Source organism: Podarcis filfolensis (genome assembly GCF_964270895.1).
Source record: "Podarcis filfolensis genome assembly, chromosome: 7".
In the NCBI taxonomy this organism is placed as follows: Eukaryota; Metazoa; Chordata; class Lepidosauria; order Squamata; family Lacertidae; genus Podarcis; species Podarcis filfolensis.
In genome coordinates this window covers 28,697,148-28,710,502 of record NC_139603.1, presented here as the reverse complement: position 1 = coordinate 28,710,502, position 13,355 = coordinate 28,697,148, and the positions used below count along the sequence as shown (strand labels likewise).

Genomic DNA, 13,355 nt, shown 5'->3' with positions numbered 1-13,355 from the left:
AAGTGTCACATATTCCAAACATCCAACAAAACAGGTGGCAAGGATTGTTTTAATTGTTCTACAGTGGCATGTGAAGCAACGTCCCACCATGCAGATTGAAGTAAAGCCCAGCTCTTATTTGCCATGGGTGACTGGACATCTCTAAGCATGGCTTTAACTCACTTTAAACTCACTTTAAACATGGAACACAAAGGCAAATTAACATACTATCTACCCTCATTCTTACTCCTGGCTGCACATCCCCAGGCAAGGGGCTGGTAACCAACTGCTGAGCAACAACCTGCAGAGCTCAGTGAAGTGGGAGGCCAGAAGATTATCTGAGGTGTACTTGCCTGGAGGCAGAGTCAGCATGCAAAGTCAGGTCCAGCCCTATGGTCAGGCGAACGGCAATCCAGGGGTCAGGGAATCCGAGGGTCAAGGGTCAAGACAAGCAGGAAGCAGCAAGGTAGGACAAGAAACTGTAAGCGTGGTTACCAGCATCTGACTGCTGCTGGAAGCTCTGCTTAAGAAGGCCGAAGCCAGCTGGTTCTCATCAGTGCCTTCTCCACTGTGTCCCTGAAGGCTGATCAGCTGCAGGTGGAGTCACTCTGCCTTCTCCCCCTTCAGGCTGCTGTTCAGCAAGCAAAGCTGACTCCTGCCCCATGACAAATTGCTGCATTAGCAGCAATGAAGTGACCTCCCTGAGGTGCATGGAGGTCCTGGGCTGCCCAGTTTACAGAAGAGGTAGGACCAGGTAGATAGCCTTCTCAGCAGTGGCGCCCAAGCTGTGGAACGCCCTCCCACCAGATGTCAAAGAAATAAAGAACTATATGACATCTGAAGGCAACCCTGTTTAGGGAAGTTTTTTATGTTTGGTGTTTTTAATATTCTATTGGGAGCTGCCCAGAGTAGCTGAGGAAACCCAGCCAGATGGGCAGGGTATAAATAACAAATTATTATCATTATTATTATTATTATTATTATTATTATTATTATTATTATTGCATAATCATCATGGTTAGTAGCCACTGTTAGCTTTATCCTCTAGGAAAGAATATCCTTCATTAAAGGATTTCCTTTATGAAAGATTCAGTCCTTTGAATCTTTCTACGGTTCTTCCCCCAGTGAAGTTTCCTTCCCCACAAAATCTGAAATGGAGGAGTTTGCCTTACATATAGATGCCACCACCATCAGCAGGTTAGGATACAACTAGGTTAGGATACAATGAAACATCTTGCCTGCTTTTAGTGTGTAAATTTGGGGAGGGGTGGGGGGCTTAAGATTCCATATAGCAAAATGCAGTCTCTACTGTTTAGGTTCTTTTGAAGAAACTTATCCAATATAATTTAATGAAATTAATTAACCAGACTTCTTTTAAAATATGTCTTAGCAAAGTGTTCATTCTGGTTCCCATACTTCTGTTGCCAACTGGGAGTGTTTTGAAAATTGATGTAAACATATCGTTGGACTAGAACTGAAAACATGAAAAATGTTCAGCAGGGTATTTCAACAGCGCAATCATTAAAGAAACCATTTCCTGCATAGTTATCGTAGTTCTACTGCTTAGCTTAATGATCAACATCATTTATCAAAACATCTACATATATATATATATATATATATATATATATATATATATATATATATATTAAATCCACAATGAACTCAACATACCAAAATTCTCTCACGATCTCAGAATTTCATTGTGCATGCTGAAGTTCATTTTCATTATTCCCCCCTCTCAAATGGCATAATATTTCAGTTCCAAAAATACTCTTCAAATGCCATCATCTTTTTTAAAAAAGAACTATCAACATTTTAATCAAGCCTGCTTTAATACTTTATTCTTCTGTACTCATCTTTCTACTGCATTCCAGCTGTCAGTCAGTATTCCTTGGAGAAGAGAGAAAAGATAATTCTCATCCATTCTGCATTATTCTCTAAGATAAGAATCACAATTGTGCAATGTACTTTCATCCAAGTTAAGCACATTCCCTATAGCTGGAAACAATTTTTATGGGCTTTCCCTCATTCTCTGTGTTAATGGACTACCAGAAGGATGAAGTGCATTTATAGCAAGACCATGTACTTACACACACACAACCTAAACAACTCTGAAGTTCGTGCAGACTGTACAGTCATTTGTGGTCCTGCACCACTTCACATTGACTAAGAGGGACAAGAATGAGATGTGAACACTGAGCACATCCATGCTGTGTAGCCTAGAATTGCAGGAACACTGCAGCTTAGGACTGAGCTACACAGCTGCAAATAAAACGTTTTAAGTGCAATATACAATGTGATGCTAGATGGCGATGGTGAGCCTTATGGAAAATTCCGTGTATTTTTAAAAACACTTTTTAAAAAAGTATTTTCAGACCGGTTTTTATATGTGTGTAGATTCCACCTAAGTCTTTACATCGCCTTGCAAACATTCATTGTACTCATAGGAGACCATTACACCCAACTATCAAAGCACAATTCGTCTTTTGAAATCGTCTCACCAAAATGCTCTGCACACAACACAGGGTTCACCAAAGCTTTTCCCCAGCCCATGGGCCCCAGATATATCTGCTCAACGTACGCATGGCATCTTTTAAAGTATTTGCTTCTGCACAACACAAGTTATGTGTGCTTCTGGTTTGGTTTTGTTTCACTTATCTGCAATATTTAAACTAGCTCTTAAGGTTTAGCCACACTTCCTCTTCACTTACTGCTTCTTCCCTCCAGGAAAACTGCTCTTCTGTGCTCAATTGAAGCAAATGGCAACTCTGGTTTTCTCCTGCTAAAGAACAGGTTTTCCTTAGAAAAGGAGCAGGCAAGGGGAAAACTGTTCAGACTCGTTCTTAGAAAGCATGGGCCAAGCAGACAGTGTGGACAAGCCCTAAGTAACTGCCACTTTTTTGGGGGGGGGGGAGCAAGTAGTAAGCTCTTTCCGATAATAAATAGTTGAAGAGGAAAATCAGCATGTTCTGTAAGGGCTTTAAGTACCTCCCTTTCCTAAATCAGAAAAGGGGTGGCTTTTTTTATTTTATTACATTTAATGTTTGTGTCTGCACCTAGCGATGCCTTTTATCAGCATATACACCAAGAAGCAACTCACAAGGGATCAGAGGAATTATGTGCATTTGGGAGGGGTATTTGGGGAACGAGTTGCTAACCTGCGTCCATCCATACACAGGAAAAGACAGACCCTGTTTTCCTAGACGGTATGTCAGACTTTAACCACACAAACTCACAGCCGCTGAAGTTTTTAGTGCTTTTAATATCCAACATAAATTAAGGGACTGGAAAGTATAAAATGCTCTGGAATATGCTGGCACGTGGTTTACCTAGGAAGATAGGACATCTGGAAAGAGGTCATAATTTTGGTAGTAGAGAATGTGTTTTACATGCTGGAGGTATCAGGTTCAATTCCTGGCATGAAAAGGATTTTGGGCAGTATACCTGCTTGAAACCTAGGGTCAGGAGAGACATGGCTGGGCAAGATGGAACAGTGATCTGATATTACAGTGGTACCTTGGTTCTCAAACTTAATCTGTTCCGGAAGTCTGTTCCAAAACCAAAGCGTTCGAAAACCAAGGTGCGCTTTCCCATAGAAAGTAATGCAAAACGGATTAATCCGTTCCAGACTTTTAAAAACAACCCCTAAAACAGCAATTTAACATGAATTTTACTATCTAACGAAGCCATTGATCCACAAAATGAAAGCAATAATCAATGTACTGTACTATAAAATAAGTAAGACAGTATTGTAGATGATAAAAATTAAAATTATTATTTTTTCTTACCTGCACTGATGAAAGTCATTATTTGGATGGGGGGCTTTTATCCATTTCTGCAGTCACACAATAAATCAGTCAGTAGCTGAACTGGGTTTCACACAGTCACAAAAACAAATTAACCGAAAAAGCCTCAAAAACAAAAACGCAAAATAAATGGCAAAAACGAAAGTGCCAAACTTAATCCGTTCCAGAAGTCCGTTTGATTTCCGAAATGTTCAAAAACCAAGGTGCAACTTCCAATTGGCTGCAGAGGCTTCCTGCAATCAAGTGGAAGTTGTGTCAGACGTTCGGCTTCCGAAAAACCTTCGCAAACCGAAACACTTACTTGTGGGTTTTTGGCATTTGGGAACCAAGGCGTTTGAGAACCAAGGTACTACTGTATTGCACACACACATTCACACAAACATGCACAGAGAAAGAGTCTCTGAGTGACTAGACATCACCTCCAGCCAAGGAAGTGGGGGCAGGAAAAAGAAATGCCCCCTTCCAGAAGCGTCTTCAGCTATTTTGTTTCTCTGGCAGCACACTGCATAACTAAATAGATGGCTAAGTATCGGTAAAGGCCCGTTCCACAACAAAAGAGAATATGTCCAACTGATATTAACCATTTTCTGCAGTCCTCTTCTGGCAAACACTGATATTACCATTAGAAAATCAAACGGCTACCAGGCAGCCGCAAAGGGGGGCGGGGCGCAGAGGGTGCCCTCCCACGCGCCACAGTTCAGGGTAGGAGAGGGGTGGGGAAGCTGTTGCTCACTCTCCTCCTGCTCTCCACAGCTGGGTCAGACACACACCCTGCCACAGCTGAGGATGGCTGCTCTCTGCCGCCAGGTCAGAAGAGCTGCTGCTGTCGGGCACCCTGGGTGTCAGTCATGACACCCAAGGCAGACCGCACCCCCCTGCACCCCCTTCCTATGCCTCTGCTACCAGGGACCCCGAAACAGCATCTATTGCTACCCCAAACCTGTAGCAGTATAAATCAGCTTCGTTTGTTCAAAGAAGCAGAGGTTAATGTTATAGGTGGCACTCATCAACCCTCCAAGAAAATGCAAGGGATTAACAAGAGCAATACTATGCAAGTTTATTCAGAAGGAAGTTCCACTAAGTTCAATGGATCTTAGTCCTATGTATAAGTTTTTAGCTGAAGAGTTGTAGCCAATGTTAGTCCTACTCAGAAAATAGATGACTGAAATTAAGGGGGGGTAAAGGACCCCTGGACGGTTAAGTCCAGTCAAAGGCGACTATGGCATTGCGGCGCTCATCTCATGTTCAGGCCAAGGGAGCCGGCGTTTGTCCACAGACAGATTTCTGAGTCATGTGGCCAGCATGACTAAACTGCTTCTAGCACAATGGAACACCGTGACGGACACCAGAGTGCACAGAAACACCATTTACCTTCCCACCGCAGCAGTACCTATTTATCTACTTGCACTGGTGTGCTTTCGAACTGCTAGGTTAGCAGGAGCTGGGACAGAGCAACGGGAGCTCATTCCGTCATGGGGATTTGAACCACCAACCTTCTGATCGGCAAGCCCAAGAGGTTCAGTGAAATTAAGAAAGGCTTGAAATTAAGAAAGGCTTGAACTGAAGTTAATTTTAATGGGTTTACTCTGAGTACAACTGAATTGCATACAACGCTAAGTGTTTCATCACTGCACAGGTGCTTATTCCAGTGAACAAGCCTTTGGGTTTGTTTTCAGTATTGGATGGGCATACATGCTCATGACCTAAATGCAATGTATGTTTGAAGGAAACAGACCTCTGGTATCATACTTAGAGTCAGCTATCCTAAGCCAGCCAAAGACATATGGAAACAGTACCATGGTCAGTACCATATGTTCTGCAATAGGCATAGACAGCGATCTCTTCCAGATGACCTATTTATTGAGCATGCATTCAGATTTGTCTGCAGAGAGATGCAGTGTCAATCAACTGTTACACCATACTTTCCAGAGCATTTTCTCATCACTTTCCTTATTGCAAAAAGTTCAATTATTTTGGAAGTGTGTTTGTGGCACAAGAGCACCAGATTCACTTTAATTGTGTAAGTTGATTCTGCTGGTATGTGACTGAATCCCATCCACAAAAGTAGTGAAAGCCTGGGGACAGTCAGTGGCTACTTGAGGTGACTAATGAGCAAGGGATGTGCAGCAACGAAACTGTGCAAAGTACATGATGCTATTCAAAGTCCTTATTAGCACAATTCTGAATTAACAATGGCCAATTTAATGGTTGGACTTCACCCCCAAAGGAGCGCTCCTCCGTTGTCTCCTAAAACAGATGGGTGCCAACCAAATTAACAATATAACTTCACTGGATTGTAGAAACAAGCCCTTTATTTATGTTGCACCCAATAGGTGTGATTTCATATGCCACAACCACTACTCCATCTAGCCCAGAGCTTACTCTAGTCATCAGCAGCTCTCTAAAGCAGAGATGTTCCTGGGCTTATGTGAATCTTTGATACCAGGGACTGAACCCAGGATCTTTTACATGTAAGTAAATTTCCAATGTATGGAATCAGGAAACTTTTGAGGTATTCAAAATATTTGTTTATGTCCCATACAGCTAAAAGCTCCTCTGATATGAGAGGAGGCTTTAATCCAGGCGTGGGCAAACTCAGCCCTCCCGATGTTTTGAGACTACAATTCCCATCATCCTTGACCACTGGTTCTGTTAGCGAGGGATGATGGGAGTTGTAGTCCCAAAACATCTGGAGGACCTAGTTTGCCTATGCCTGCTTTAATCAATTAATATTGATTGTACAGATGGAGAGCTGAAAGGCTCCTGCTGCTTTTGAGTGGTCCAATCATAACTACCAAATTGGCTGTTTGGCCTGCACACCCAAATGTGCTTTTTAGACACTTCCACCATCCCAAGAGATGGGTACACACACAGAGACACACACATCTACATACGTAGGTACATACATACATGCAGAGAGGCTGGCAATAATTCAGTAAATGGGCGTAGCCAGGGGGGCAGTTGCCCCCCCATCAAGTGAATAAATAAATAAAACCTTGACTAAAAGTAAAAACCGTAGAAAGATTTTGACAGGTTTTTCTGAGCACCTGGGGCCAAAAGAAAAGTAATTTAAAGCAACTCTTGTTGAGACATTTCATTCCGAATCTGCCAGACAGAGGATGATGACAGATGGGTGTCTTGTTCCCCCCCCCTCCCCACTCCACATAAATCCTGGCTGCACCCATGCTCCAGTAAGATCGCTTCTCGGGCTTCGTATGCACCTGCCAACTTCATAAAATGGCATGCAAATCATGTCATCTGAACGCAACTCAACTATGCGACTTAAGATTTGGGAGCTCATTTAGTACGTGAAATTGGCGAGGGGCGGTTGCATGTGGGTGGCACTTTTTTGGCGCGACGATAAACCGAGATATGCAACTTTCCAAGAAAACGAGAGAGAGAGAGAGAGAGAGAGAGAGAGAGAGAGAGAGGGAGGAGAAGAGAAGCAAGGCGGGGGTAGATAGAGTAAGCGAGAACCATAAATGCACCCCCACCCCACCCCACGCGCGCACTTCTTGTTTGCACGACAAGTTTCTAGCGCGCGCGCGCCACACGCGCACAGGCCGCCAGGTGTTAGCGAGGGCTACGCAAAGGCTCCACCCCTTTCCTCCTCCTCCTCCTCCTCACACTCACCCAGGTTGACGAAGCTCATGACCATGTCCGCGTCGCTGAGGAAGGCGCTATCCTGCGAGGTGGCCAAGGCTGGGGAGCCGCCGCCGCTGCCGCCGGAGGATCCCGGGTGGTGGCTGAGGAGCGTTTTCCGCTGCAGCGGGTGCGCCGTCGGGGGTTCCCGGCCGCTGGTGCGCTGCTGCTGCTGCTGCTGCGTCCCCTCTTCGTCCTCCTCCTCGCTGGACAGGGTATTGTACAGATCCAGCATGAAGAGCGGCGCCGAGTTCAGCCTGCCCGGAGGGGGCACCAACTGTTGCTGCTGCTGCTGCCTCCGCTGGTGGTGCGTCGGCGGCAGGGGAGCCGCTCCTTGCTCCTCTTGCCGCGCCAAGCCGTGCGCCGGCCGGGGCCGGTGCGGCAAGCCCAGCACCGAGAGGATTTCCTTCTGCATCTCCCGCTTTTCGTGAGACTTGAGGCGCCGGTAGAGGAAGCCCGCCGCCGGGGACGACGACGAGGAGGTGGAGACTGGCGCCTGGGGCTGCTCTTGGCTTCTGCTGGCGCCCTCGCCGCCGCCCGCCAGCAGCGCCCCCGCGACGGGCGGCAGAGGCAGCGCAGGCGGCGGCGAGCAGCAGCCGCTACTGCACACCAGCGCCCACCACCAAAGCCAGCGCAGCCTCGCAGGCATCGCTCCTCCGCCCGCGCGCGCGCGCGCCTCGCCTAACCTGCTCGCTTTTTCGCCCTCGCAAGCGCTTCTCGAGCGCGCCCTGAGTCTCCTCGCTTTATCTACCCCCCTCGGGGGCTTAATTCATTGAAAGGGGACGGGGAGGGTTGGGAGACTCCTTTATAGTCGTTAACCTCATTCCTCTCCCTGGTCAGGTGCGAATTCCCCTCTATATAAAGCGAAGAAAGGCTCGCGGAAGTTCCGCGCCCGCCGAGCGGGTCTCAGTTTCGCCCGGCGTCTGTTCTTTTTTCTCCTCAGCCGGCCGTTTGCTTGCGCGTCGAAGAGCAAAGTGAGAATGGAAAGCGGCGCAGCGGGGGAAAGAGCAAAGCCCCCGTTTCCCAGAGAAATTCCCTCGCAATTCGGGCAAGGAAAAGAAGACGCGCTTCTTGACAGAGCTGGGCGAGGGGTGGGAAGGACCCAAAAAGAAGGACCCCGACCTAAAATGCCGAAAGTAAAAAAAAAAATGGGGAAAAGAAGCGTTCCTCCCACGTCCTTGCTTTCTCCCCAGGAACCAAATTCCTTGCAAAAATAATAATTAAAAAAGCAAAGCAGCCCAATTCCCAGCCGGGTTCCCTGTCAAATTCGCCTTGCGCGAAAGCCTGAGGGCGCTTTTCAAGGCAATCCCAATTGCGCGCGCTCTCCTCTCGCCAGCTCGGGCAGCCTCGAGTCACTCATGTGAGCGGCGGCAAGTTGCTCGCAGGTACCACGACCCAGCCGAGGGAAGCGCCCGCCTCCTCCTCTCCTTGATGGGCAGCGGAGGCGACGATTAAAGAGGCTCCGGGTCCCTGTCTGTCATGGGCGAAGCCTCTCCTCCCCGGGAGGGGGCGTTCCCTCCCGCAAACTCCAGAGCTCGGCTTCTCTGCTTGTTTCCCAGAATAAGATATAGGCGGATAAGGATTAAAACAGAGAAAGGACATCGCCGGAATGGAAACATGCATGTGCAAAGGACGAGGGAGGAATGCATTTGATTTTCTTGCTGACCCCGAGCTAAAGAATTAGATTGGTTCTCAAGCGTTTGGCGCGGGCGGGGAAGGGGAGAGTCCCTTCCAGGATAAAATCCAGATGTTTGGACCATGCGTTTCCTATCATACCTGACTATAGGCTCTTGTTTGAAACATCTGGAGGGCACCAGCTTGGAGAAAGCTGCAATAAAATAATGCCTTCGACGGAACATAGGCGAGAGGATTTTTATTTTATTTTTTCCTAGCGAGGTTTCTGCAGGGTATTAAAATTTGTTAATGTTTCTTATGGTGAAAGAGAAAAAAAGGAAGCAGTGGAGGGGGGGGAGAGATCAGGGAGGCAAAAGGAGAGAGATAATTTGGAACAGAAGTTAAGTTATGTGTAGGAATTGGTAGCTTATTCAGATACCATCCCATTCTTGAAGCACAGGCTAATTCTGTGCATGCTTTCCTTTTGTGTACCTCCCTATCCAATATAATGGCTTAGTTCTGAAGAAACACATGTGGTATTGTATAGTATAGTGTATTTTAAAATGGGGTTCAGAGTTTTTAGGGGTTTTTGAATGTTTTATGTAGTTTTTATGTAGTTTTATGTGGTTTTTCAATTTCATTGTTCTACATGGGACAATGACAATAAAGATATCGTATATCATATATTGGCCTAAAATCCGCTAGGCGAACTCCACTGAACAACTCTGTGCAGACTTCCAGATTTCAAAGAGCTATTTAAAGCAAAAAAACCCTCTTCTACTGTAGGTGTGGCCATGGAAGCCTCATTCCTTAAACCTAGAAACATAGTTGAAGGATACAATCAGGTGCCCTAGCATGGGTTTCTGTAATGGCCTCAAAGAAGGCAGGCACATCTCAGCTACATGCACACCTATGCTTACAGTTTGTCTAATCTAAGGTTCACAAGCAAGTAAAGGTCATTTGGGAGCCTGGAACATTATCTAGAGTAGGTATTTCCAACCTTTTCAGACCCAGAACCCACTTTTAATCAAAACAAGCATTTGGGGACCAATTTATTAATATTTTACTATATATCTGCATGGTCAAATATATAATTTACTATGTACTTGCACTCTTGTAGCAACCCACCTTGGATCAGGCCACGACCTGCTAGTGGGTCCCACCACCAGCTGAAGACCAGTACTCTGGAGAATATGCAAGGTGGACTTGGAATAGCAGGATGGTCCTCTTCATCTCCAGATGATCAGAATGAAGCCTCTTTGTAACGGCACATACAATAGTATAATTTACACCCTATCCATGTGTGCTTATGCCCATGACTTTTCTGTTATGAAATGAGGGCATATGGAAACCCACCTAGAAACTATTTAGACCAGCAGCTATTCTAACCTTATTTGCTTGGCCTTGTGTTTCAGAATGAAGATGTCCACCACATTACAGGCTCAGTTGTCATATCCATTATCAGTTCTTTTCCTGTTATTCCACAGGACAGTAGCTCTCCTCCTCCTCCTCCTCCTCCTCCTCCTCCTCCTCCTCCTCCTCCTCCTCCTTCTTCTTCTGAAAGCAGGTGCCAAGTTTAGATATTAAGTTTTAACACCACCCTGAGCTCCTTCGGTAGGAAGAGCGGGACATGAACTTTTTTTAAAAAAAAACTGATGTAAATTAACAACGTTCTGTAACAAATTCTACCCTTTCTAAAGAAAGAAACCACCAAAAAAACCACCCTAATATAAAACACCTCCTATCTAAGAAGTCCAAGAGTATGCAAAAGGCACTTTTCACTAGAGAACTGCGTTAGAAATTGTTCCAAAGTCTTGCTTCCACAAAATCTGATCACACTAACTCCATGGAAGCCAGAGAGTTTCACAGGGGTGGGGAACCTGTTGCCCCTCCTCCTGATACTACTGGACTACAACTCCGATTATCCTCAGCCATGGACTGTGCTGGCTGGGACTAATAGAACTGGAGTCAAAAAACATCTCGAAGGCCACAGATTTCCCCACCTTTGGTTTAGGATATGAACTTGTCTTCATCCACCACTCCTCCTATCCCCTGATACCATATCAGCTGAGCTAAACACTTATCTGGATCGAGATAGATTCTATTTAAATAAAAAACTTGATAACCTCAACTTGAAAAATTCTCTCATCCTTTTTAACAGCGAGTTTAACCTCCCACCCTATGCCATACTTTGTACAAAGGTTCTTACTTGAAGCTGCTTTGGAGTGAATGACTTAGTGAATGCAGCTTTTCAGAATAAATTTTCTTAAGTTCAGTGGGTCTTGTTTAGAATTGTCCATTGCAAACAGGGTAACTAACCAGCTGCAACAGATGAAGGCAGCTGGGGTTTTAAAGCAGGGGTGGGAAAAAACTGTGGCCCTCCAGAAAATGGACTCAGACTCCCATAAGTACTAGCAAGCATGGTCAGGAATTAAGGAGAGTTGCCATCCAAACAGAATCTGGGAGGGCCCTAAGTTCACCATCTCAAAATGTGCAGCAATGGGACGTTCAACATAGCTGCTTCACAGCATAGTGCTACAAGAGAGAAGTTGCATCTGCTGAAATTCCCCCCTCATCTATACAGCTATCGAAGGGCAGAGCAGCCCTGTCCTCCTTCACACGTGGCCGTCCTAAATTTCCACGTCAGTACACTGACTTACATTGGGGCGGTGACTATGCTTTTTTTTTTAATGGATCTGTATGGATCTTAAGGATCCAAGTCCATTTGAAAAGGGGTCACAAGAACAGGTACCCTTGCTGGCTGCCGAGCATGTAATGGAAAAGAAGTTCACAGATGATCAGATGCAAGTTTATATACTCCCATGTGTTTCCTCCTCCCTTCCACGACTTATTTATGGAGGCCTTCAAACCGAAAACAACGTATCTTATTTCACAAGGAGAGTGGTTAACAGGAAGTATAATAACCTGTGAGTAACTTTAACAGGAAGTCCATGAACTTAGAACAGGGTTGTTGTTGTTTTTTATAAACTAAGCAGTTAATCTTTGTTCATTCCAAAAGATCCTTTAAGATAACAGGCATAGTTGCTTTTTGTTTTGCCTGACAAACAATCCAAGCTATAAAAAAAAGAGTGGGTTGTGTATTAAATTGTACATGTTTTAATAAAAACAATGCTACTTAGAGCACTACATAATTAAGTGCTGCAAAAAAACCACCACACAGCCCAATGTATTATTCAGCGTTTTTACAACCATACAAAGGCACAGCACTGTTATAGCTCCCGTGTTACAGAGGGGAAAAGGCCAGCACTGAGCCTGGGAAACACGGGCTTGTCTAAGGGAAACCGAAACATTATGGCTCAGACAAGATTCTCTCTCGCCACCTATAAAAACAGAATTCTTTTTAATGTGTTCACCTTTAAGGTAGGGATGGGGAACCATGGGCATAGCCACGATTTATATGGGGGGGCAGGCTTTATGTTAGGGTGCGGAACCTCAGTTAGTTAAGTATTTTTACTGATTTTTATTGATTGGTGGGCAGCTACACCCATGTGAGGAACATATGCTCCTCCAGATGTTGCTGGACTACAATTCCCACCATGCATAGCAATGCACGCTAAGGCTGATGGGAGTTGGAGTCCAACCATGTCTGGAGAGCTGCACAGCTACCCCATCCCTGTTTAAATGTAAAGTATTTCACCACTGCAGGACATTAGTAAAGGAAGAGGGAGGAATGTACAGAAAACTCATCTTATTATCTCCCCTCCTACCACCTGCAGGGAACCCAGAGGGATTTTGAGGAGGTCTCCATTGATGCAAAGTTGACACAACAGTCCTAAAAACAAAATCATATTGTGACAGCATTCCCTAGAGATTAGCTATAGGAGAAACAGGGGCTGTAAAATATATAAAGGTAAAGGGACCCCTGACCATTAGGTCCAGTCACGACCGACTCCAGGGTTGCGGCACTCATCTCACTTTATTGGCCGAGGGAGCCAGCGTACAGCTTCCGGGTCATGTGGCCAGCATGACTAAGCCGCTTCTGGTGAACCAGAGCAGCACACGGAAATGCCATTTACCTTCCCGCTGGAGAGGTACCTATTTATCTACTTGCACTTGACGTGCTTTCAAACTGCTAAATATAAAATATGTAATATGTAAAATATGTAAATATGTAAAATATATAGGCTATAACATATTAGCATAACTAAAAATTAATTGCTACAGGTGAGGTCCCACAACAAAACATCACAAAGGGTAAGATTCTCTCTCTTCTCCCTCTCTCTACCCATACTTTCTGGTTCTACAGGCTGAGTCACTCCTAGGGTTGACCTGGGAATGTTAACTTTGTTG

The 13,355-nt window shown here is 45.2% G+C and overlaps 1 protein-coding gene across 1 annotated transcript in view; it reads right to left on the bottom strand.

Moving 5' to 3' along the window:
• The window catches only part of BMP6 (bone morphogenetic protein 6), an 89,120-nt gene extending 79,739 nt beyond the window's left edge, over nt 1-9,381 (bottom strand). Inside the window, exon 1 of the mRNA XM_083623927.1 lies at nt 7,422-9,381. Within this exon, the coding sequence (XP_083480053.1) occupies nt 7,422-8,079 (658 nt within the window). The 5' untranslated portion in view covers nt 8,080-9,381. The remainder of the gene's footprint in view (nt 1-7,421) is intronic.
• Between the last annotated feature and the right edge of the window lie 3,974 nt (nt 9,382-13,355).